The sequence below is a fragment of the Poeciliopsis prolifica genome, unplaced genomic scaffold (assembly GCF_027474105.1).
Source record: "Poeciliopsis prolifica strain line A6 unplaced genomic scaffold, Auburn_PproV2 SCAFFOLD096, whole genome shotgun sequence".
Taxonomy (NCBI): Eukaryota; Metazoa; Chordata; class Actinopteri; order Cyprinodontiformes; family Poeciliidae; genus Poeciliopsis; species Poeciliopsis prolifica.
In genome coordinates, this window is record NW_026562471.1 from 1,112,697 (window position 1) to 1,138,524 (window position 25,828).

Here is a 25,828-nt window from a genome sequence, read left to right on the forward strand (position 1 = left end):
GCCACATGTTGTCTTCCTAATGGAAACGGAAACTGTCAAGTACTGACAATAGAACTCGTAGTTAATTCTCACATATCGAGTGACAATTGAATTTTTGCACTAAGAATAAATTCTTTCGAGAAAAATCAATCATGCCTTTGTTGATTAATGTGATAGTAGTTCTCGTGAATGAGGCCGATTGAGAGTTATTTCGTTTTAGCCTAGCCGAGCTTAGCCTACACAGTTTACACGGTCAAAAACTGTCTTGCGCCAAGGGACGTTCACAACACGGAAGCTGTCTGGAGTTGTTATAGAGTGCTGCGTATGTGACCACATATATCCTGCTCTTTTGTGTTTGTGCTAAATTGCTGCTACTTGAATAGGGTTCATACAAAACTGGAGCAGCATTCATAACATGTTGAACATCCCGAGCCAGTCGTTCCCTGCGCCCAGCTCCCAACAGAGAGTCTCCCCGTCCGCACAGTCCGGGAGGAACAAGGTAACACTGGAACCATATGTCAAGCAGAGCTGAGAAAACTATGTAACCAACATTAATATCTCTATCTACGTATTTCCTTTGTCTTTTTTCTAACACTAATTGGCACATTAGCGACCAATCATTAACTGTTTCATTTCTTTGCAAGCAGCAGCTTCACGCCCTCTTGTTACCTCTGTGTGATAGGTGTCCCTGAAGCCGGGCCACAGTCTGATGGACTGGATCCGGTTTGCCAAAAGTGGAAAAGACTTGACAGGGCTGAGAGGGCGCCTTATTGACGTTACCCAGGATGAGCTGCAGAAGCACAACAAAAGGGAGGACTGCTGGACCTGCATCCGAGGTGAGTCAAAAAGACCAAGGAGTCATTATTTATTTTCTAGGCACTTAGTGCCATTTATAGTAATTGTTACTTTAAGTAACACAATATAGTATTTTACAGAAACGCTGTATCTACAAAAACAACTTGAGAGAAATTTGACTTTGCATCATGTGATCGGATATGATCAGGGTTTCCCACAGTTACCACTGCTCACCAGAGAGATTGTCCCTTTCTTTTGACCAGCTCCAGTTCTCCTGCTATCTTGTATGTGGAGTTTTCAATAGTTTTAAGTATATTTCCTGGTGAAAAGGCAAGAGAGGAAATTCAATTCCATTATTGCGGGGGACAATAAACACAGATATTTCTGAAGTGCAATTTTGGGTTGAGGGTTGTCAAAGTTACAGTGTAATAGAACATTGTAAAATGTATAGATGGAGTCTTATTAGCACTTCAAAGACTATACTCAATAATTGGCAATTATCATAGTTTAAATGGCATGGCTAAAATGTATTTTGTAGTCACATTAATAGGAATATTAATTATAACAACAATGTCCCTTATTATTCTCATATCTCTTAGATATAAGGTTTTTATTGTGTTCAATCTGTGAACCAGTAGTGACTTGTAAGTGGCTATGAACATAATGTATTGAACAAACTGTTTAGACCCATAAAAGTGAGTTGTTTGGTTTGTATTCACAGATTCTTGTGGTCACTGTCACAGATCTAATTTCTATTAGATCTCTAAGTAATGTCTATTAATTAAATAGAAAATATTTAAGTAATTTGTATGATGGTTTGTTTTTCATTTTATCAAACTTAGATAAGAAGACTATTTGTTCAGACAATTTTTATTGTGAAGTTTAGTTTTATTTTGAAAGGCTTACTTCCTGTTGGGCATATGTTCTAAAAGAAAAATTCTAATGACAGATTGCTCACTTAACAGATTATTTAGACATGGCGCAATATAGTTTTTGACCGTGTAAACTGTGTATAGTTAGAAAGAAGAAAAAAAGGAATTGTGAACTGTAGCTGTCATTTTTGTATTTGCATAATTGTTATAGATAAATAATTTTTAAATTCATGGTTTTCACGTGCCCTTTACTCTGTGTCTAAGGATTGATACAGATATTGGATCTCTTACCATAACATATACCTTTACAAAAATTGAGAGCTCTATTTAAAAATAAGTTTTAATGAATAACCCCATTTAATAAAATTTCTCAATTATTAATTTATTGTAGTGTCTTGTCAACACAAGTTATGCATTATTTAAATGAAAGGTTGTATGTATACAATTCAAATGAATAAATTACATGTATATTAAGTACTATTCTGTGCAAAATAATGATTAAATAGCACAAAGACCAGAACATATCTTTTCCAGGTCTTCCACCTGCACAGTGCACTAAAGCTTCTGTCAATTTCATATGAAACTGCACTTCCAGCGCAGGTCTGAGGAGGGATGTTTACTTTTTCAGATAAACCCAGTGTTTCTAAAACTTCTACTGCTTCAACAAAGGCACAACTGTGTTTAGCTCAGAATGCCAAGTTAGGGAATCTATCTCCAGTCAGAAGTGCACTCTCCAACTTCAGCAAAGCCTTTATGTTGTCTCATCAAAATGCTCACCAAACTCTACACTGTCCAAGAGAACTACTCATAACGTACTTTTACTACACGTAAAGTTGCTGTTTGACACAACAACAACAGTATGGTTATTGCTTAAGTACATGTCAAGATAAAGAGGATTTTGCTCAACAAAATCCTCTTCATTAACTCAAGTTAATCAAAGTAATAAAAAACAAAATAAGGTTTTTAAAAAGCAACTGTACTTCAGTTCTTGTGATTAAGTTGCTTTATTTTTAAACCTTTTTTGGTTTAGCCATGTCCCCGGTGTCAGTATCACACTTACACTTATCTCTGCCTCTTTGACCCTACCTGACCCTTCCTTTTCTGCATATGTTCGGTTCGCTTGCTTTACCTAATAACTACAATCAATCTCTTCCACCTCTTACCTGCTCAGTCCCGCCATGGTCTTAGTGACCAAAAACAACCAATTAGAGCTATGAGGCAGGTCTTAGCACTGTGAGTCAACCTCACGTAGTTACTGTTAAATGTTTTAACAGCAGAGAAATAACTGCTGTTACAGGAAAACCAATTTGCTGTCATGATTGGTGGCTATGCTAACAAGTCTGTGAATTCACAACAAGCTATTGTTGTTATTGTATGTTATAATAACTCATTATTGTCAGTCATATTATTGTTATTGACAGCTCTACGACCTACCTCCGAGATCTGATTGTATCTGGCTGTCATTGGGAGAAGGCAGAGGAGTGCATTTTTTTTCACAGATTATCAGTCTCATACCATACTTGCATGACGTGGTCACAGTTTCTACAAATATGTGAAAAAAATATGCTTTATAGAAGTTCTACACTGCAGCTCAGCTTTATACAGTTAACTGTTTTTGGTCTTGTGTAGATTATTGATTATTGATTATTACATTTTTACTCTCTATCACTCTCATTTCCTTGTATGTCTTTGACTGTTGGTTATCAGCCATTGGAATGGTGGAGGATATTGATTTTTGTCACATAATATAAAATAATGTCATTACATAGTGACAGATTTAATTTTTTAAATAAAGTTATCCTGCATTCCTATTTGTTACTGTTAAGAATTAAAAAGAGAAACAACTTGATTTAGCTCGTTAATTAATTCTTTGTCCCGAATTCTTGTGTCTGTATAAGTGTGCAGAGAGAAAAAAGCAATCATACGACGTCAGATTTAAGATATCCAGAGTTTTATCCAAAAGTGAATACAAATACATACAGAATAACAGACCACCATTTACACCCAGATTATCATGAAGTCAACACCCAATGACAAAATAGAATATTACCTGATTCAAAAATGCATTTTTGGGAACCACTAACTCAGCACCAAGCGATTCGAATTTCTGCTGTGAAACAAACCATTTTTTATAGGATGCGTATTCTCCTCATTTAAATATATGCATTAGGAGGTGTGTTCTTTTCCTTTGTGTGGGCTGTCTTAATGTTAATTTTATTACCTCCTGCTAAAGAGCCCCAAAAGCAGATATACGGCCTAGATTTTCTCGTACCAGCCGCTGTCCAGTTTGATATATGATTGCAGCTGCAGTGTTATCTCTGCCTCAAAATGTTTTAACAAGAAACTAGTTGGTGTTTTTAACCAAGCTTGCACAAAATGTAATGCTAAATAAGGACTATAAGTTTGGATCTAAACTAACTAATTAAAAACATACTTTTTAATGCTTAAAGAAATATATCAATATGTTTGATTATATGTTGGAACAGACTTCTATAGTTGTTAGTGTTTGCCTGAACTATTCAACCCTGAGTAAAGAATTTATTGCCCTGATAGCCAATATACTCCCTGTCTGAAATGTTCCTTAAGGAGTATAAGACTGCTTTCTGATTAGAAATTTATGTAAGTTCAAAGAGTCACCAGCTGTCCCAGTTTGGATTTGTATCTAAGTTTATCTTAACCTAAAAGTTAACTTATGTACTATTGTGCTACTTTAAAATTCTATTTCGACATTACCTAAAAACAGTTTCTGAAAACTGGGTGTAGAGATGTAGAGGTTAATTTGTACCCAATACCTGTAGAAGGCATTACAACATAATACAGATTAAGTTGTTTTTCTCTGTGTATGTCCAGGGATGGTTTACAATGTGACACCTTACATGGACTACCATCCTGGTGGAGAAGAGGAGCTGATGAAGGCAGCAGGAGTAGATGGGACTGACCTTTTTGACCAGGTAGCTGTACTTAAAAAGAAAGTAAAGCTCAGATGGTCTCTGTTTTCCAATATTGTTAAAGCCGTTTCATATTCCATTTCTCTGTGAAGATTAAGTTTATTATATGAAAGCTCTATGTCAGGAATGACTCTGATGAAGGCCAGCCACAACCTGACGTGGTTTTTAGTACTTTGTGTGCTGCTGGAGGGTTTTACCACCGTATCTGTTTTCTTTTCTTGCTCATTGGAAGAGGGGGAAGTTGTGCTAGAGACTTTTGGATAGCTATAGAACTCTATCTTTATCCCTTTCCAGATCAAGACATCCATTTTGTAATGCATGAATTAAGATCCCTCTCAGCTTATTAAAGCATAATAGAAGTATCAAGCACTGGATTCAAACAGTTCAAATACCAGAAATGGCAGAACGAGCTTCCACTTCAGGTAAATACTTCTACCCTGGTCCTTAGTGTTAAAAACACAAGTAAAAAGTGAATAGATATTGATTTAATGTCTTCCTCTACAGCAAGATTAAAAAGTATAAATAAATAGATTTCATGTCTTATTCTACAATAAGAGTTAAAAAGTAACAAAAAGTTGAAAATAAGTTCTTAAATATGTTCATAAAAAGTACTAAAAATCTTTAAAAACTGTGAAATATGCCTTTAATGATTGCTTTTAATGACGGATTAAGCTGGCACATCATGATTTCACGTCAGCCACTGCCCTTTAACTGCTGCTGAGATTTTGCTCAAATTACATCAGATCTTGTCAAATTCAATGAAGAATCTTGGAAATTTGTAAGAAAAACAATGTTAAAATAGTTTCCCAATATATATAATTCAAAATAGTATATCTGTTTTGTATTAAATCAGAAAGCTTCCATTGTGATCGGGTGAAGTCCGGAAAAATCCCCGTGTAGGGTTGTGCAGAGCATCGGTGAGTGATCGCACACGCTCAGCAGTTAGCTCAATAAATTCCCTAAAAATTGGCTAGAATACCTAGTAACTGATCAAATTTAATAAAAAATAAAATTATATTGTAAGAGTTTGTATTATTATCATTGTGCATATTGTGGAAGTCAGCAAAAAAGGACAAAAAAGTGATTTGAGTCTTGATGTCTTCCAACCAAAACCAAAAATAGAATAAAATACAACTGTTAGTGTCTTCTCCTCTCACCTTCTCCCCTTCACAATTAAAGTATATATTCGGGTGTGAAAGATATTCATTGTATCCGCCACACAGGCTTCCCCGAACACACAGAATGTCAAACACATAACATACATGACACAGCATCACAAGGACCTAATTACTTGGCAGAAATTAGGTCCTTTGGCACAAACACTTGTGGAAGGCAGTGTTATGCTGCCAATGAGGCAAAATATCTATATTCCCCATTTAGAACTGTCCCACTCCCCCGGGAATCAACCAAACACACTGGACCTGGAAGAAATTCCCCTGGTACCCTCAAAAGGTGGCACAAGACCAATTCAGCTGAAGAAAACCACAGGTATTCTTTTGGAGCTGAACGCAGGCCGAACAAAACCCAAGGCAGGTGATCTATCCAGCTGTTATCCACCAATGAGGCATACAATGCACCACTGGTATACAATGCAGCCTTCATTGTGCGGTGGAACCTCTTACAAAGATCATTGGCCTGCGGATGCTCGGCAGCAGTACAGTGGAGTTTAACCCCAAGGCTCTCTGCCACTACAGTCCACAACTCTGAATTGAACTGGGGACCTCTGTTGGAGGTCAAGTCCAAAGGCACACCAAACCGGGACACTCAGAAGGAGATAAATGCCCGAGCCATGTCAACCAAAACTGCCTCCAGCCACAGAGTAGTCCTGTCCACCATTGTCAGGAGATAGGTAAAACCTTGGAAGGGTGGAAGCGGCCCCACTAAGTCCACATGCACATGTTCAAACTTAGTTGCGGAACAGAAAAGTGCTCCAGTGGAGCCTTAGTGTACCTTGGCTTGCTGGCAAGCCAACCAGGAAGCCACCCATGTCTGTATATCTTTACGGAGTCCTGGCCACACAAACTTCGCCCCTGCCATTTTAACAGACGCTTTAATGTCCGGGTGTGAAAGGAAATGAACTGCATCAAAAATCTGCTGACATCAACTAATGGGGACCAAAGACCAAAGTTTGCCAGTCGAGACATCGCTAAGAAGGGTTGTGGCACACTCATGAAAGGGGACCTCCTCTAAATGCAAACTGGATTCAGCCGCTTTAAAGGCCAGAATATTCTAATTGATCAGTTGGTCTGTGGCCATTGTGAGGTAGTCCACATCTAGATGCGATTATTCTTGCCAGCCACATGCTGAATATCAGTGGTGAACTCTGAAATGGCAGACAAATGCCGTTGTTGCCCAGTTGACCACGGTTCAGAAACTTTTGGCATAGAAAAAGTGAGAGGTTTGTGGTCAACAAAAGCAGTAAAAAGTCCCTGACCTCCAACATGAAGCAGAAATGGCAGAAAAAGGGGCATTTGATAGGGAAGCAGTTCCCAATCAAAGGTGTTATATTTTTTTTCGGCATCCCAGAGTTTCCTGTTAAAAAAGCGAAGGGTTTCCAGGTACCTCACAAACTGCCACCACTGCGTAATCAGAGGCATCCATTGTTAGAGCTACATGAGCCATTGGATGGGCTAAAAGCGCAGCATTAGCCAAGGCCTTTTTGGCATTATCGAATGCCTGCACCCTCTCAGGGGTCCACGCTATATGCTGGCACCCTTTTTTGCCTTTACGTGCTTCATACAAGGGGTGCGTGAAGTGAGCTGCCTGTGGGATGAAACGGTTGACAAAGTTTACCATCCAAAAAAACTCCTGCAGGGGCTTCACTGAGGGAGAGCAGGGAAAAGCAGAAATTGCTTCAACCTTTGCAGGTTGGGGAACCTGCAAAGGTCTGGATCAGCGGAGAGCCAGCGCGGTGTGAACAAGAGGAGGAAGCTGGCGCAGAACACATGTGTAAAAAGGAAGGAAACATCTCCCAAGCCAAGTAATGGCAGTGTGTTCTCCATCAGCTCAAAGGGCTTGTGATACCCCAAGACATTTAGAGAGAGCAAGCGATCAGCTTACAGTTGGTAGAGCCGAAGCAGATTCTTCTTAAGTGTGCTTATTAGCTGGGCTTCCACATGCTGGAACCATGCTTCTGGATTGTGTTGCCAGAACGATCCATAAATATATAAATATATATATATATATATATATATATATAATATATATATATATATATATATATATATATATATATATATATATATATATAAATTCCCTTCTCACCCACCGCGGGTGGTTCTTATCCTCTGAGCTCGGGTCCTCTACCAGAGGCCTGGGAGCTTGAGGGTTCTGCGCAGTATCTTGGCTGTGCCAAGGACTGCACATTTCTGGACTGAGATGTCTGATGTTGTTCCTGGGATCTGTTGTAGCCACTGCTCCAGTTTGGGGGTTACTGCCCCGAGGGCCCGATGACCACAGGCACCACTGTGGTCTTCACCTTCCAGGCCCTCTCCAGTTCTTCCCTGAGGCCCTGGTATTTCTCCAGTTTCTCGTGCTCCTTTTTCCTGATGTTGCAATCACTTGGTATTGCTACATCTACCACAACGGCTTTCCTCTGTTGTTTATCCACTACGACAATGTCTGATTGGTTCGCCATTACCATTTTGTCTGTCTGGATCTGGAAGTCCCACAGGATCTTAGCTCTGGCGTTCTCCACCACCTTTGGGGTTGTTTCCCACTTTGATCTAGGGGTTTCCAGTCCATATTCTGCGCAGATGTTTCTGTACACTATGCCTGCCACTTGGTTATGTCATTCCTTTTCCTGCCAGTATCTTGCACCCTGCTGGACTGTCTCAGGGGCCTCCTTGCACAACCTACACCTGGGCCTCTATTGCTCTGGTGTTTAGGGCCTGTTCCTGGGTGGCCAGGATGAGGGCCTCTGTGCTGTCCTTGAGACCAGCTTTTTCCAGCCATTGGTAGGACTTACTGATATCAGCCACTTCGGTTATTTGCTGGTGGTACATCCCATGTAGGGGCTTGTCCTCCCATGATGGTATCTCTGGCACCTCAACCTCCGTTCCCTGCTGTCTGAGACATTCACTGAGCACATTCTCTGTTGAGGTTTTGTCCTGATGTATCTATGGATCTTAGATGTTTCGTCCTCACGCTCAGTAGTCCTCTGCCTCCTTCCTTTTGGCTCGTGTACAGTCTCCGGGTTCTTGATTTGGGGTGGAACCCTCCATGCATGGTTAGTAGTTTTTGAGTCTTAATATCTGTGGCTTTTATCTCCTCCTTTGGCCAGCTAATTATTCCAACAGGGTATCTGATTACTGGCAAGGCATAGCTGTTTATCGTACAGATTTTGTTCTTGCCATTGAGCTGGCTTCTCAGGACTTGCCTTATTCGTTGGAGGTATTTAGCTGTGGCTCCCTTCCTTGTGACCTCATCGAGGTTGCCGTTTGCTTGTGATATACCTTGGTACTTGTAACTGTCCTCTATGTTTGCTATTGTTCCTTCTGGGAGTGAGACCCCTTCTGTGCGGATGACCTTCTCCCTCTTTGTGACCAGTCGACCACATTTCTCTAGTCCGAATGACATCCCAATGTCGTGCTGTAGATCCTCACTCTTGGCGTACAGCTTGATGTCATCCATGTAGAGAAGGTGACTGATGTTGGCTCCATTTTTGAGTCGGTATCCGTAACCAGTCTTGTTGATAATTTGGCTGAGGGGGTTCAGGCCTATGCAGAACAGTAGTGGGGACAGAGCATCTCCTTGGTATATGCCACATTTGATGGACACTTGTGCAAGTTGTTTGCAGTTGGCTTCAAGGGTGGTTTTCCACAGCCTCATCAAGTTTGCAATGAAGGCTCTCAGAGTCCTGTTGATGTTATACATCTCTAAGCATTCAATGATCCAAGTATCATAGGCTTTCTTGTAATCAATCCAAGCCTTGCACAGGTTTGTGTGTCGGGTTTTGGAGTCTCGGGCAACTGTATATATGTTTATATACATATCCTTTATATATATATATATATATATATATATATATATATATATATATATATATATATATATATATATATATACTACCACATATTTCTTTAATTTTACTGATGTTTTGGCAATATTGATCTCTGATGACTTGAATAATATTGTTTGTTTGAATAGTAGCTTCAGCTTTATTGATATTAGCATCCTGCATTTTAAGCTGCTTTACGCCGGCCTTGTTCCAGGTCAGGTTTTTTTTTTTTGTTATTTTGCACTTTTGGTGCCCTGAGACCCCAAGATCACCCGCTCTAGAACTTGGATGGCGAGCCCCAGCCCAAAGGACCAAGTGAACTTGATAGATGGTGACCCGACTGGTAACGAGCAGTGACATTGAATGAACATTTGACAGACACATTGAAAAGACTAGCAGGGGTGAGCAACTCCAGGTCTTGAGGGCCAGTCTTCTGCAACTTATAGATATATCTCTACTTCAACACACCTGAGTCAAATAATGAGGTCATTAGCAGGATTCTGGAGAACTTGACTGCACTTAGGAGGTGATTCAGCTATTGGATTCAAGTGTGTTGGACAAGAGAGATACCTACAATCCTGGCCCTCGAGGACCAGGATTGCCCACCCCTGGACTAAAGGAAACATTGAATGAATATTTGACACATACGTCAAAAAGACTAAAAATTACTGGGTTATTTCTTTCTTTTTTTTCAAAAGTGCGCAATTTTTGTTTATTTTGTAAGTGTGGATCCACAATGTTTACTATATTAAATTGCACTCCTTCTTAAAGACATTGTGTGCGCTCCTCTATTGTTGCTCACACCTATGCTCCCATGAATTTAGAATCTTCTGATCAGGCCCAACTTCCTTTATATACTTGTGTAATGTTTTTATTAGTCATTGAAATAAATTAACTTACCTGCCATCAACTATTATCAAGGGTATTTGAAGTTACCTTTGTTGTAGGTTACATTAACATAGCATGTGGACTTCTTGTTTGTCATGCTATCATTAGGCATATTCATCTTTTTCATTGCTGCTCCCCAAATGGCAAGTAACCAAGAACACATGGCTATCAAGGGATTTACCAAAATCATACCTGTCCTATCTATTTTTGATACACATCATGAAATCTCAACAAAAGCCACATTTTGGTAAATGTGCATGCAAACCTACTTTTTGTCTGATGTTTTAGCAGGCAAACATCAGACAAAAGTATCAGGACCTTTTGTTGGATACATCACATGTGCTCGCATCAGAATATGTTATTAATGGAAATACAATCACCTTAAGCACTTGTTTGTACCATTCTCCATCCGCCTGATCAATGGTGACTAGCAGAGTCTGAACATAGCAGTAGGAGGCTCAGAGGACTTGGATTTCCTTTGCATGAATGGGATGAATTGTTTGTGAACATGTACTCTGTGTTTGTGTGCATATACTGCCCATTCAAAGTCAGCATTTTGTGTATTACTGTGTTCCTTTGTGCAAAATTAGATGTACATGCCTATTGAATAATTTGTGGTAGTTTTATGTGTTTATTGTTATTTTTTGAAGTATTGCTTTATCCTTGTTGTATTGCAGCATTGTCCCATCTTCCAAGACAAAATTCTGGCACGGAAGACAGTGGTGTTATTCTTTAAATCTTTAAAGAATGTGTTGATCTTGAGCTTTTTCACCAGGGTGTTGTTGCTGTGTCTTGCAGGTCCATCGATGGGTCAATTATGAGTCCATGTTAAAAGAGTGCCTGGTTGGACGAATGACTACTAAGGCCGCTACAGCGAGTAAACGTGAAACCTGATTTGTGCTCTCTGTTTTTGATATGGTTCTTCATCCCTTAACTAAAATGGAATTTAGTCTTGTAATCTCATAGAAAATGTCACAGGAAACTGATGTTAAGCCTTCTAAATCCTCCCTGTAAAAATATTCATAGCTTATGTTTTCCAAGTGTTTCTGAATATCTCTAATGAGTTATGGTGATTGTTATATTTTCCCCAACTGCTTTTTGGAAAGCAGTCTTTAACCAAGTTATTTTTGTTTTTAAAATAGTGAGAAAAATGTTAGAAAATTCAAGACGGTTTTGTCCTAACAATGCATCAGAGTTTTGTGTTTGTACGTATAGACTGGAGATAAAAACTAAGCCTTCTACAATTAATAATGTTTGTAATTAATAACAATAATGCATTTACATGTTACATCTTTTCAAGACACCTGCACTTTTAACAAGAAAACAAAACAAAAATACACTAAAAATAAAAGCAGATGTTGAGGAAACAAATTACAAACAAGAAATTACAAAAAAGACCAATTTGAATACATACATTTTGAGTTGTGATGTTAAAGTTGTTAGAAAGTCAATACTGTGAATATGTGAAGGCAGATAGTTCCGGAGTTGGGGAGCCAATCGAGAAAATACTCATCCCCAAGCTGCTGAGGTGTTTTAATCTAAATGTGACTTTACATTAGTTTCATATACAAGTTCATTCTGTTTACATATTATGGAACGTAATTTGTTGAAATACTCCTGGCTTTTTTTACCTCCATGTATGTCACTGTGACATTTGCTCTGATTTGTGATTATGGATTTCTAAGGTAAAATAACCAAAATGTGGTGTTTTCATGAAATGTGTTTTTCATATGTGAATATTGCATAAGATTATATCTGTCATAGAGGTTTTTATACTTTGATGTTTGTTAAACCCAACAAAAGCAGCACAGAATAATAATAATAATAATAATAATAATAATAATAATAATAATAATAATAATAATAATAATAATAATAATGATAAAACATTTTATTTGATCTATCATTGATGCAATAGAAGAAAGTATTTGACTTAAAAAGTACTCATTGTAATCTGTTTTTGACATTTCTTCTCAGCCTTCATCCTGCCTTCATCACCAGCAGGTCTTGCTCCACCTGCTGCAGGGCCTCCTCCACCAAACAAAGACTCTAAGCCTCGGTATGTAACTGAGTATATTTGCAAAGAGATGCAGTTAAAGACTGATGACTTTAACTGCATGTGCTGTTTGCTGTTAAAGGTACGACTGGTTTCAAACTGATGCAACTGTTCACCTGGCTGTTTATGCCAAAAGAAAGGTAATGAAGGTTTAACTAAAAGTAATCACCTGCTTAAAAGATGCAGATAAATTCCAAACATTTCCTGAATTCTTATGTTTCTGTAGTGAAGCTGTTGAAACATTGCTGGGTATTTAAAGCAAGCTGCCAGACTAATGTTGCGTTCATACTGCAGCCTGAAGTGACCCGATACCGATTTTTTTGGTGTAGTCCATGTCAGTCTGAACAACACAGGTTGGATTCTTTTTGAATGTGTATCGGATACCAAAGTATCCGATACGTATCTGATTCAAATGTGACCTAACACCCAGGTCACGGACATTCATCCGACCTGAATGTCACTGATACTCGACAAATGTTACTATTCGGCATCCTGATACACACAAGCGATAAGAAAAACAGCATCTATGGGGGACTGTAATGAGGACTAAGTTGTTAATATGCTGACAACAACTTAAAATGTGTAAGCTGTGCTCCACCGTTAGCATTCTTGTTTTCTTACACAAACACTTTTTCGTTTTATGGCGGTTGGCAGAACATAAAGAACGCTTACGTTATTGCACCCTCTACTGCGCATGCGGGACACTTTCCGATCAAATTGCAGAACATGTACAGGTCACATATATTTGAAAGTATAAACAGCCATGGCAAAAAAATCAGATTTGACAGAAAATCAGAATTGGGTCACTTCATGCTGCAGTGTGAATGCTACCTAATATGCTGTGTATGTCATGTGTTTTCACTTAGATCCCTAGCTCAGGATGTGTGACCGTTGACCTCAAAGTGGGAATTTTTCGGTTGGAAGTTCTCCTTGGGAAACTGTCATACTTGATACACTTAGGTGAGCAGATTTACTTTTTCTTCTTTTTTTCTCTTTTCCCCTTACAGAATTCAAATACATTTACTCCCAACATAATTTAGTGTAGCTTTAAAAATGTACAAGGAGCTTGTAATTTATGTAAAAGGTCTGGTGTAACTGAATTGATATTGCAAACCAAAAGAATTGAATCAGTTTTCTTCTTTACTAGTTTCCACTTTGTAGATTTCAGTGAGAAGGTCCAGAAAAAAATACTTCATTCAAGCAATATATATTCTACAAATACCTAAGGGAAATGGCAAACTTGCAAAACAAAATACTCATTCATGAAACGTTTGTTTTGTAGATGAAATGGTGCAGATTAGAGATTAGTTTTTTTAAGGCTGATGCTGAAACCCATTATTTTGACATTAGTCTAATCAATCACCAATATGTGCTGCGATGCTTTTGGGCTGATTCTTAAAACTGATTTTTTTTCTTCTTCCATTTACATAAAGAAAAAAATATATATATTCTAAGAACAAATTTTAAAAAAGGAACATTTATTATCTCCTACAAAGAGTCAGACAGGAATAACCAGATCTGAAAAAATAAGAAATATCTGACTAGACAAAATAAAAGACTGGAGATGACAAAAAAAAAGAGAAATACTAGAGAAAATAAATCTATGTATGGTATAAAAAAAGTGATGGAAAAAAAATAGAATATGAAAAAAATTAAATGTCACAATAAATAAAAATATTGCCTTAAATAAATCATAAATATTAAAAAAGAAAAACATAATCGAAAAAGACAACTAATAAAGCTTTAAAATTGGTGAAAACAAAGGAAATTAAAGAATAGTCATAATATTACGTTAATACTGTTGATACTTATAAACAAATCTTTATCATATTGTATGTTTACAAATGAGCATTTTCAGAAAAGGACTGAAACCATCCAACTGATTAAGCTACACAATCAAAAGCAGCCTCAGCTCTGTCAACAAGCTTTGAAAAAGTAGAAATACCAAACATGTTTAAATACAAACATACATAGCCCCTTGGGAGTAGATGTCTCTGAAAGGAAAAGGCATGACTGACATTTCCCATGACCTCACAAATGGCAAGTACATATACATAGGGGTCTTCACAAAGCAAATCTTTCAGAGGACCTAATGTTTTGCGTATTTCCAAGTGTTTGCTCATTTAAGTGCAATATTATGCTGAACTCGTCTTCATCACCACTGGTAAAATTCTTAACCAGCTGCGCCTATTGCTAAATCCAAATGAAAAAAACATTCAGAATAGAAACTATTTGTGATGGAAACCTGTCTAGAACAGGGTTGCTTAAGTCCAGTCCTCGAGAGCTACCATCCTGCAACTTTTAGATGCATCCTTACTCCAACAGACCGGAATCAGCTATGAACAAGCCTGGTAACGAGCCATTCATTTGATTGAGGTGTGTCACATGAAAGTACAAACTTGCTGCGTTATTGGATGTGGTGTCCGATCACGACTGAAACGGTAAAAAGGTGGAAAGCGGCCTTTCGGTTCACTGTTTTCCTGCCTGTAAACAACCTGAGGCGGCTAAGCTGTCAAAGCTAACAAAAAAGAGACAATTGTCCTCGGTGTCAGCAGTGAGACATCCTGACATTACGATCTCCAACATCCCTGGTGAGTGTCTAAAATTCGCTTTGTTGGTGTTGTGTCATAATTTTTTGCTATGATTTTGTCCAGGATGTATTCATGCTCAGTTAAGTTGAGTTCATTAAAGTGGGTCATCCTTGTTTCGATCGGGCTTACATTTTTTATGTAGCATAGTCCGAGTTTTGTCAGTGGGCATCGAGGTTATTCCATTAGTATGAAGTAAACTATTTACTAGTCTTATCAAATATGCAGTATTAATATTCGATCTTCAAGGCAAATCGATGTATGAACTGGATTAGCTCAATAATGATTGGGTTCCGAGGTTGTAATCCTGATACGCACAAGCGATAAGAAAAACATCATCTATGGGGGACTATAATGAGGACTAAGTTGTTAATATGCTGACAACAACTTAAAATGTGTAAGCTGTGCTCCACCGTTAGCCTTTCGGTTCATTGCTGTGATAAACGCCACAACATCGGACCAACATATGCGTCAGTTAAAGAGGCGATACTGCAAGACCGTGGTAGATCAACAAGTGGGGAGCAAGTGACAGAGACTGTTTTAATTATTTACCACAGAAGAGGTCAATAATGAAAACACAGTAGCGGAGGCTATAGAACAGAGGCTGAGGAGGAAACCCCAGGAGAGGAGTTCAGCAAGGCTGCACACTCTGAAGAGGAACAGGAACCATTTGTGTTGAAATACTGTATGTGTACAGTTGGAAGTGGCTGTTTTCTCTCATTTAATAATTTTATGTGGTAAACATTCATGATTCAAGCACTTCAGGTTGCATGTAAACAGATAATGAAATGAATCATATTTAAAGCAAAAATTTGATATCTAAAATATTTCAGGTAATAACATGTGATGAAATATTATATAAAATATTAAATGAACATTTTATGTGATTAAAGTAAACAATTATTTAATCAGACATTTTGCAGTAAACAATCAAACCAGATCAAAAATCCCATCTTTAAACATTTAAAATGTAATTAAGCAGTGTTAAGAATTAAAAAGAGGAGTAACTTGATTTAGCTCGTTAATTAATTCTTTGTCCCGAATTCCTGTGTCTGTGTAAGTGTGCAGAGAGAAAAGAGCAATCATAGACGTCAGACTTCAGATATTCAGAGTTTTATCCAGAGAAATTCAATGCAGTTCAGAATGTTACAGCAAGCATCTCACCTACATTATCAAAAAGTCCAAGACATGACAAAACAGAGACAAAGAACTGAGTAAAAAGATTAACAGAAGATGCATCCTCCGGGAAACTCTCACTCATCACAAAGAGATTCCAACTTCTGCTGTGAAACAAACCATTTTTTATAGAATGCGTATTCTCCTCATTTAAATATATGCATTAGGAGGTGTGTTCTTTTCCTTTGTGTGGGCTGTCTTAATGTTAATTTTATTACCTCCTGCTAAAGAGCCCCAAAAGCAGATATACGGCCTAGATCTTCTCGTACCAGCCGCTGTCCAGTTTGATATATGATTGCAGCTGCAGTGTTATCTCTGCCTCAAAATGTTAACAAGAAACTAGTTGGTGTTTTTAACCAAGCTTGCACAAAATGTAATGCTAAATAATGACTATAAGTTTGGATCTAATAAGTAACTAATTAAAAACATGCTTAAAGAAATATAGTTAATTCTAATATAGATAAAATTATTTATAAAAAGTTTTAAGATCCTAGTGAACTTTTGAACCATGCTCAGGAATTTGTTAATTGCCTGGCAGACAGACTCCCTATCTAAAGAGATCCAAGGAGTCTAAGACTGCTTTCTGATTAGGAATTTCTGTAAGTTCTGAGAGTCACCAGCTGTCCCAGTTTGGATCTGTATCTAAGTTTATCTTGACCTAAAAGGTAACTTATGTACTATTGTGCTACTTTAAAATTCTATGTCAACAGCAGTTAAGAGTAAACAATAAAGGTGACATGTACCGGTAAATGTTTTGTAAATGTTACACTTGTATGTTGTATCCAACATATTTCAGGTAAAAAGTGAACATGTAATGAAATAGATCCTGTCCTAGAATTTTATGTAATTGAATCAAATCAAATCAAATTTTATTTGTATAGCACATTTCAGCAGCAAGGCATTTCAGAGTGCTTTACATCATAAACACAAAAATACAAAGTCATGCATCATGGAATAAACAATACATTGTTACATATTACATTTCAAATACAATTCTAAACAGGTGTGTTTTTTAGTTGAGATTTAAAGGAAGTCAGGGTTTCTGCTGTTTTACAGTTTTCTGGAAGTTTGTTCCAAATTTTTGGTGCATAGATCCTGAAAGCTGCTTCTCCTCTTTTGGTTCTGGTTCTGGGGATGCAAAGCAGACCAGAACCAGAAGACCTGAGAGGTCTGGACGGTTGATACAACAACAGCAGATCTTCATTGTGGTGCTAAACCGTTCAGTGATTTATAAACTATCAACAGTATTTTAAAATCTATTCTTTGAGCTACAGGGAGCCAGTGGAGGGACTTTAAAACTGCTGATATGTCTCTATCTTCCTGGTTTTAGTGAGAACAGGAGCAGCAGCTTCTGGATCAGCTGCAGCTGGAGGATTGGTTAGTTGGACAGGCCTGTGAAGACGCTCTTACAATAATCAATGCAACTAAAGATAAACGCATGGATGAGTTTCTCTAGATCTGGCTGAGAAATGTCTCAGCCAGATCTAGAGAAACTCATGATAGAACATTACAGGTAACAAATATGATGATCATTTGAGGTAATATATTTTATGAACATTAAAAAAAAAAAAAAAATATATATATATATATATATATATATATATATATATATATATATATATATATATATAAAACTAGTTTAAAAATAAAAAAATGGGTAATAAAGATGAGTACAGTAGAACAATCACACTGATTTTGAATTAAGGGGCACACAATTAGGAATCTATTGAAGAAAACAATATTAAAATTATTACAATTATTGAATATGGCTTAAAATTTTAATAGAGTGTACCTCGTGCCGACAGGTTCTGACCCCAAAAGACTTCAATTCCCACAAGACCCTGCACATCACCGAAAGCTAGGAGTTCTCCTTGCAGTCCATCAGCTGCATCATCGGCTAGCCCCATTCCCCTTCCTTTTACGTCCGTTTGCCATTGCCGTGCGACTTTTCAGCTGCCACGCTGTGAAACGTTGCAAATGCCAGCGTGCGAGAGCAGCAGTCAGTCTGTCGTTTACACAAACAGAGGGAGCCTGAGGCTTTCCTCTGATGCAGATTATATCGATGGGTTTTGGTCTATCGGTTTAGAATACATGTTTTTCACAACAGTTGGTCCAAATGGTTTTCCACTTAGATCTGCTTCCTTTGAGGATGTCTCCAACCGGCACTCACTGAGAGTGTCTGTAATCAGAACTGTGACGACGATAATAATAATAATATTAATACTAATAATGGAGGAACTGGGTTCCGGTCTAAGAAAGGAATTCAAATAATTGACTAGTGGCATGAATTACCACTTTTTGTATCAGTTGGTCACAAGGCTAGGCATTTCTTTACAGGAGTGTTTGGTTCGGAAATTGACGGTCCTCAAGTGAACCTCCAAGCACTTGAGGAGGGAGCGGTGTTCGCGTTCATAAATTGGATCAATCTTGAGCTAAATGCACCTTACTCCGCGAAGCCCGGATATCCAATATCCAACTTGAAAACAACTTCACTATGGCCGGTAACACAATGAAAACAGCGGAATAAAGTTTGTTTTGGTATGTGGCCTCTAAAGATGGCGCCAAGCGACTAAGCTCTATAGAAGTTTCCCATCATCAGTGTGTGAATGGGACTGGATATAGTGTACACTGTTTGAGGGTCTAAACCAGATAAAGCACTGTACAAGTAAAGGCTTTTATTTTCTTTCAGATCTTGCTCATGAAGTTGAGGAAAACATTTCTGGTAAGAAGAGTATTTCAATACACGATGCTGATGATTTCCCAATCAGTTGACTTTTTATTTTTTACACTTTTGGCTGAGGACAAAAATCAAATATTTGAATTATTCATATTTTCCAGGTAAATGTTTTTTGTTCCAAAACTGATCTCTTTTAACCACATTGCTTTGGATTATTCTTCCAAGTTAGGTCAGAGTTAGGCCGTTGTGAAGCTCTACATGCTTGTTTTCTGTGTGTTTTCCATCTCACTTAAGTAGATGTGTCTGAATGGCATGTTCCTAATTGTAAGCTTTGGTTATCACCAACAGTTCATACTGCTTTCTCTGTGGGAAAGATCCAAGTCACCATAAACAAACAAACTAGAGCAAAATGGACAAGTCTTGGTCAACCACTGGAATTTCATAACACATTTCTATCCAAGAAAAACAGAGGTGAGAATCTTAATGAGCTCTGTGACATGTCAATTTTATGGCTCATTGAACAATAAATCCAGAGATGATCCTGATGATATTTGCCTGTCATTACACTGTTGTGTGTATTTATAGTCAAAATTTAGGCAACTGAGAACAAGAAGATGGTTTTTGTAGTCACAATCAGGATTTCATCTTACACATTCAGCATCACTGGTTCCCCAATAAAACTTTATTGATTTGTGTTACTCTCTCTTCTCTTCCTCTGCGTTCCAACTATTTCCTCAAGGGCCCTTCTATCGGGACTGTAGACTGGTGTCTAAAATGGAGGTGACTCATAATACACATGTTTTCAGACTGCAGCTTCCTGGAGGGACAGTCATGCATGTGGCTGTTGGAAAACATGTCTACCTCAAAGCTATCATTGAAGGTAGCCAACAACAAACCTGAGTGTAGTTCATGCTCACAGATGAAGATGATCTGCTTTGAGAAATCTCCATTGGTGCATAAATGTCACAAAATATAAAATGTTCTGTAAAGTTTTTTTGTTTGTTTTAAATGAACCAATAACAAATATCATATAATAATATATATTATAATAATAATATATATTATAAAATTATATATATATATATTATGTAATAATATATATTATATTATTAAAAAAGCTAAGTCAAAGGTCAGTTAAATTATTCATGGCTTTGTTCAAATGTGTTTATTAACATAGAAATTATTAGCATGCTTGACGACATGTACTTATATTTCCAGGTACTGAGATAGTGAGGCCATACACTCCAGTGGATCAGAATCTGGTTCCAGCTTCCTCACCTTCCTCACATGAGTCAGACCTCTACCTTATGATTAAAGTCTATCCCGATGGAGTTTTCACCCCATATCTGAACAGCCTGCAGATGGGTAGGTCACAGCCAGGTCAAACAATGTATGTTTTTAGTTGAAACACAAGTTCTTTCAGTTATAACTCGTGTTTGTGTGTATCTCATCATGTCTTTCCTGAACCTGCTTGTCTCCTCTAATTAGATTTTAGTACATCTGAGGACATCTCAGGCCTTCCTTGAAAGCAAACATTTACTCATTAAGATGAACAGTTTCTCCTCAGAGCCATTTAGAAGATCTGCGACTTGGACCACTTCCTCCTTCCAATATTTGAACAGTTGAAGAAAGCCTCTTATATTCATCAGTACATGAATTTATGTTACTGAAAAGTAGGTCAACATCAAACAAAACAATAATAACTATTAGAGTTTTCCTGTTAATAAATCTAGTTTTAAAAAGGTTCTGTAAAGGTTTTGTTGTGAAAAGCATGTATTCTAAACTGATAGACCAAAAACGTGCAAGCACACGAGCAGCAAATCAGCCAACATAAAGCAATCAGAGTTTTTTTTTTTTATTCTTTTTTAGCACTAAAAAAGAGACACGTACCATCACAGACTAGAAGTGAAAACAGGGGCCCCGAGTCTATATATATTAAAAATGGTAAGATTCGTTGCTTATCATCTAAGAACACGCCCAGTGGTCATCCAATGTCCCGCGTCACCTAAATCTCTATTTTCTTGGAGATGGGAGTGAGGAGATGATTCAGTTTCTGTATCTGTTACAAATACAAAGGCTTTTGTGTGAAAGTATGAGAATGTAATGTGTGTAGATGCATATGGGTGTACTTGACCTTGGTAAGCGCCTCAACAGTTTATACTTTGTTGCTATTTGATATTTGATCCCTATGAATGAGTTTTCTGATTTCCCAGGTGAAAATATCTCCGTCAGTGGTCCAGAAGGTACCTTCAGTCTCCGCCCACTTCGGGATGTCACACACCTCTATCTGTTAGGAGGAGGCACAGGATTCACGCCAATGGTTCGCCTCATCAGCTTGGCTCTACGAGAAGTTGACACAATCAGGTGGGAACAATCAGTTTACTCCATATTTATTCAGTCAGAAAATATGACTGATGACAGAGCAGCAAAGGTTTGATTTTCAACTAGAACTCTTGTTGCTGTCTGCTGTTGCGGAAACCTTTTATCTTTTGCTCCCCGTTTGTCGGGTTAATGACGCGCTGCTGTGAACTAGGCGAATCTGGGAGAAAATTACAAAATATGTAATTTGAATAATTTGGGTTCTGTAATAACATCAACATTTTCAGATTAATATCTGCTTCTTGAAAGCAACATTCCAAGTATGTTTTTGATGAGGGTCTAACATTACAACATAATATAAAGATTAAACAAGTCAATTTTACATAATACTGCCCCCTTAAAACATCAGTTTTTTGTGGTCTTAAATTTTGTATTTTTTTATCTACTAACTATAATCATCAAAATTCTTAAACATAAAACTTGGAAATATTTGCTCTGTAAAGTGACAATTTCACTTTCTGAGATGACTTGCAAAAAATATTGCATTTTACACAGCATTCAGACTTTTCAAGATGTACTAGCATTTTGTTTTGCTGTTGTCAAATTATCACTTAAATCTGTATGTTGACAGGACAACAAAGCTGCTGTTTTTCAACAAACAGGAGGAAGACATATTGTGGCGCTGCCAACTGGATGATCTGGCAGCTAATGATGAACGGTAAAACAAAGTGGTGATATGTTTCTATAAAATGTTCCTCTTTCTCTGGGAAATGAGAAAAAAATCTGTAAAAGTTTCAGTTGGTTTTGTTTGGACATGGAGTCAATTTACTCTCCAAACTGTAATCTGACACATCGGTGTACAGTTTTGGAACATTGGAACATAACTAAACTAGAAAGCAGCTATTTTTTCTTGTTCCCTTGCTCTCTCAACATTTGTTCAGAAAGTCATGGTTTTGTGCCCTGTCAGGTTTCAGGTGGAATACATCCTCTCTGAGCCCTCTGCCAGCTGGACAGGCAGGAAGGGTCGGGTTAATGAGACCCTGCTGAATGACCTTCTTGTCAGGCCAGATGGGTCAAAATGCTACGTTTGTGTGTCTGGGCCATCTGCTTTCACAGAGCAAACATTAGGGTATGGAATATTCTAACCATTTAATAATAGTTCGTCAGTCTTATCCAAATAACTAATTACTAAAGTCACTGACAAATGCTTTGGCTTTTTCTTCTTGTTTTTTAGTATTAAATCTCAAATACTTCATACGTTTCAAATGTTTTTATATAAAAATGATTTTATGTACATTGACATTTCTGCAGCATGAGCATCTCAGAGCTGCTTAGTTCTCAACCACACCTCCCTCTTTGGTTCTGCTATTCCAGCTGAGTGCTCTTAAAGCAATCTTGTGATCTCATCAGATTGATCTTAAAAGGAAGAAGTTAAGCAACATGTTGCATAACTATTTCGGTACTATGATTTGAAAAGAGTCTTCTTAAACACAAAGTGACAGTATCCTTTGAAACCACCAATCTCAGTTTTTGGGTTTATTATCAAATAATCAGGATGGAGATTTCCTTATAAACACATTCAATTTTATTCAGTAGATGAGTGTGATCTTTGGCATTATATTCCATTGAAATATTTGTGGTTGTGACAAAATATGGAAATGTTCAAGGAGCATGAATACTTTTGCAGGCCTCTGTAAGTAAATAATATGCTGAAGAACATAACGTGTGCATCACAACATAATGTGTTCTCATCAGGTGTTTTTGTTTTCTTTGTTGGTTTCTCAGATTGTTAAAGCAGCTTTGCTTCAGTGAAGAGGAATGCCACGCCTTCAAAGGCTGATGAGCCCTTCCACCTGAAAAGATGGAGGACAAAAAAAAACTACTTTTATTTAAAGCTGTGTTTGTGAAACATAAAATGAAAGCATATATTTCTATGCACCAATAAATGTTTAAAAACATATGCAGCCACCACTCTATGCCTGGTCAGTGGAACCTGGACACTTCTCAGGGATGGAACACAGTGACATGATATGACGGACTAAAGGTTCATGCAACATAGGAAGAAAAAAACATTCCTCCACAGCTGCTGATTTTTCACCAAACCTTCAAGTTATTTTTTGTGTGTTTACTGACTGGGGTTAGATTTTTTTTATGTCAAGTTTATTTTGAGAAATACTATTTTTAACAAAGTGAAGCTGCTCAGTTTGTAATAAAGTTATAAAACTTTGTTGCTCACCATAAAGGTAAAACTTTTGTGTTATTTGACACCAATAATAATTGGTCTGGGGGACTGCATTCCTTGAATAATCAGAGGTGTACCGCAGCGACATGCGACTGAAGAAGATCCAGAACGTGCTGGCCAACATTGCCCAGTTGCAGCTGCACACCTGCAACAAAGCGCTGAGCCAGCCTTTGCTGGCCAAGGCATGACGTCACGTCCTGCCACCAACAGACACTTTCCTTTTTGCTGGTCTGTATTTTTAATCACATATTCAGTAGATTAAAAGTTCCATCAGCTGCAACTTTTAATCTAATAGTTTCAGAACCATCTGACAGGTTTCATTCCAATATATATTAGCATGAGCTTGGTTGACCATATCGACTATCATTCAAAACTGGACCCTCTGAATTCAAATAATGGGAAAGGGTAGTTACAGCAAAAAAAAAATAAAAAAATAAAAGGGTTTATCTCGTTTAAATTGTACTGTTTGTAATGGTAAATAATCTTCTAAACTACACCTATTTAGTTCTGCTTTTTGAGCTGAATGCTCTGGAAAGTCTTGTGATCTCATCAGATTGATCTGTAAAGGAAGATTTGTGGTTGCATAATTATTTCTGTAACTATCTTTGTACGTGTAAAAACAATATATTTAAAACATGCCAGTATGGCATGTTCAAATAGAGTTAGCACAAAGTGACGGTGACGGAAGAAAAATGGAATGATTGTTAATTTTCTTTTAACACCTCAGAATACTGAACAAAGGTTTTAGACTAGAACAATGATTAATTATTGTGTTGTGGGTGAGTTTCACAGTAAAGTGTAAAAAACTGCTTTATTTCAGCAAAAGAAGTAGAAAATTGGGATCTAAGGAATTGATACTACATTGGAGTGTTTTAAAGTTTCATTTAGATCTTTTACTTATTAATCTATTACTTATTACAAGGATATGTCTTAACTGTATTGAATTCAACAATTTTCAGCACAAAAAAATAAAATTTTCACAACTAACACGATGATCTGTAGTGTGCACTTCTGCGAGGAGGTTTACAATGAACGAGACAAAATGAGTGCAATCAGCTGATCGGTGGCGTAAACAATGCAGCCAAGTTGTGCTCGGCAGAGTATAAAAAGTATCTCAACAACAAAGAAAAAGATAATGTTGAAGATAGATCAACATTGTTGAATATACTCTTCTGGGAAAGTAAAATAATTAAAGTGGTAAAATAAAATAATTGAAAAATTATTTAAAAAAAATATTGAAAAAATAAAAGCAACAGGCTGCATGCAAAAACTTGAAAATGCCTGTCTCTGTTAAAAGCACTGATCTGAGAACAGTATCTTCTATGTGCTGGCTAACATTAACGCCACTGTGAAGTTTCCATGGTTACAGTAAGTACTCTACAGGAGACGGGCTAGATCCCCAGGTTCGAGAGTAGGGAGGACCGCTCCGTATTTCTGCAGATGTCTCAGAATGTCCAGTATGGACTCCAGCTCTGAGCGGAAAGCATCCAGCTCTCTGCTCTTGTCTCGAGCCAGGCGCCACCACCGCTCCACTTCTGACTGCAGGTCAGCTGTTGACATCTGATACGTTTCGGCAACAACCTGCAAAGACAGGTCACATCCAGACCTCTGTATATATTAAATAATCATGGAACTGTTTCTGTATCCAGTTTGAATTTCTATTGTCAGGAGTTTTCCTGACAGGTGCTGTTATTCATCCTTCTTTTGACTTTAGAAATGACAGGAACAAAACAGCAATATGGTCTTGGTACATCATCTCTCAGGCATCAGATCCTGGCAGCTTGGATCACGAGCAGCGAAACAAGTCAGCATCTACCAGATAATGTGTGTGCTGTGTACCTGCTGCAGCTCCTTCTGTCTATGCTCATGTCTGAGCTCCATGCTAATGATCTTCCTCTCCAGACTGCACAGAAGTTTCAGCTCAGAGCTCTGAGCTTCTTTAGCTTCCTTCAGTTCCTGGAGCAGTCTGGTTAACTAAGCATGAGCAGAACATTAGAGTAAGTAAGGAGGTGAAGTCCTGATGTTGACACAGCAGCATGGGTAAGAGGCTAATGTGGAGAAGATGTTAGTATCATTCCTCATTACAGATCGGTTCAGGTTGTTTACTAGTGCCCTTTCACCTTTATTGAAGTAAAACAAGTCTAAAACTGTTGTGTATAGTAGACTCTGTGTAGTCAAGATAGTCAAAAGTCTTGAAGTTAATTTTTGTGTACTTCATTTGATCATAATTTCTTAATTGATGTTATTTATTCAAGATTACATGGCTTAGAGAAAGAGGCTATTCATTAA

The 25,828-nt window shown here is 37.6% G+C and overlaps 2 protein-coding genes across 20 annotated transcripts in view; one reads left to right on the forward strand and one right to left on the reverse strand.

Moving 5' to 3' along the window:
* LOC129353766 (cytochrome b5 reductase 4) lies at positions 1-23,996 on the forward strand. Of its 2 annotated transcripts, none has more exons than XM_055023178.1 (15): positions 1-478; positions 662-815; positions 4,497-4,597; positions 11,280-11,364; positions 12,459-12,540; positions 12,620-12,677; positions 13,404-13,497; positions 18,991-19,023; positions 19,327-19,449; positions 19,718-19,858; positions 20,197-20,343; positions 21,192-21,342; positions 21,929-22,015; positions 22,265-22,426; positions 23,083-23,996. In XM_055023178.1, the coding sequence occupies exons 1-15, from the start codon at positions 395-397 to the stop codon at positions 23,135-23,137; spliced, it is 1,557 nt and encodes a 518-aa protein (XP_054879153.1). In that variant the 5' UTR covers positions 1-394; the 3' UTR covers positions 23,138-23,996. The 2 variants fall into 2 exon arrangements, with proteins under 2 accessions (XP_054879153.1, XP_054879154.1); XM_055023179.1 differs by having other exon boundaries at positions 11,280-11,358.
* A 224-nt stretch (positions 23,997-24,220) lies between these two features.
* cep162 (centrosomal protein 162) overlaps positions 24,221-25,828 on the reverse strand; it is a 31,222-nt gene continuing 29,614 nt past the window's right edge. For 16 of the 18 annotated variants that reach the window (XM_055023174.1, XM_055023173.1, XM_055023177.1 and 13 more), the window contains 2 exons: positions 25,379-25,513; positions 24,221-25,120 (listed from right to left, as the gene is read on the reverse strand). In XM_055023174.1, the coding sequence (XP_054879149.1) occupies positions 24,917-25,120; positions 25,379-25,513 (339 nt within the window). In that variant the 3' untranslated portion in view covers positions 24,221-24,916. Of the gene's footprint in view, positions 25,121-25,378; positions 25,514-25,828 lie in introns of those variants that run through there. The other 2 variants (XM_055023170.1, XR_008605076.1) reach the window with 2 other exon arrangements.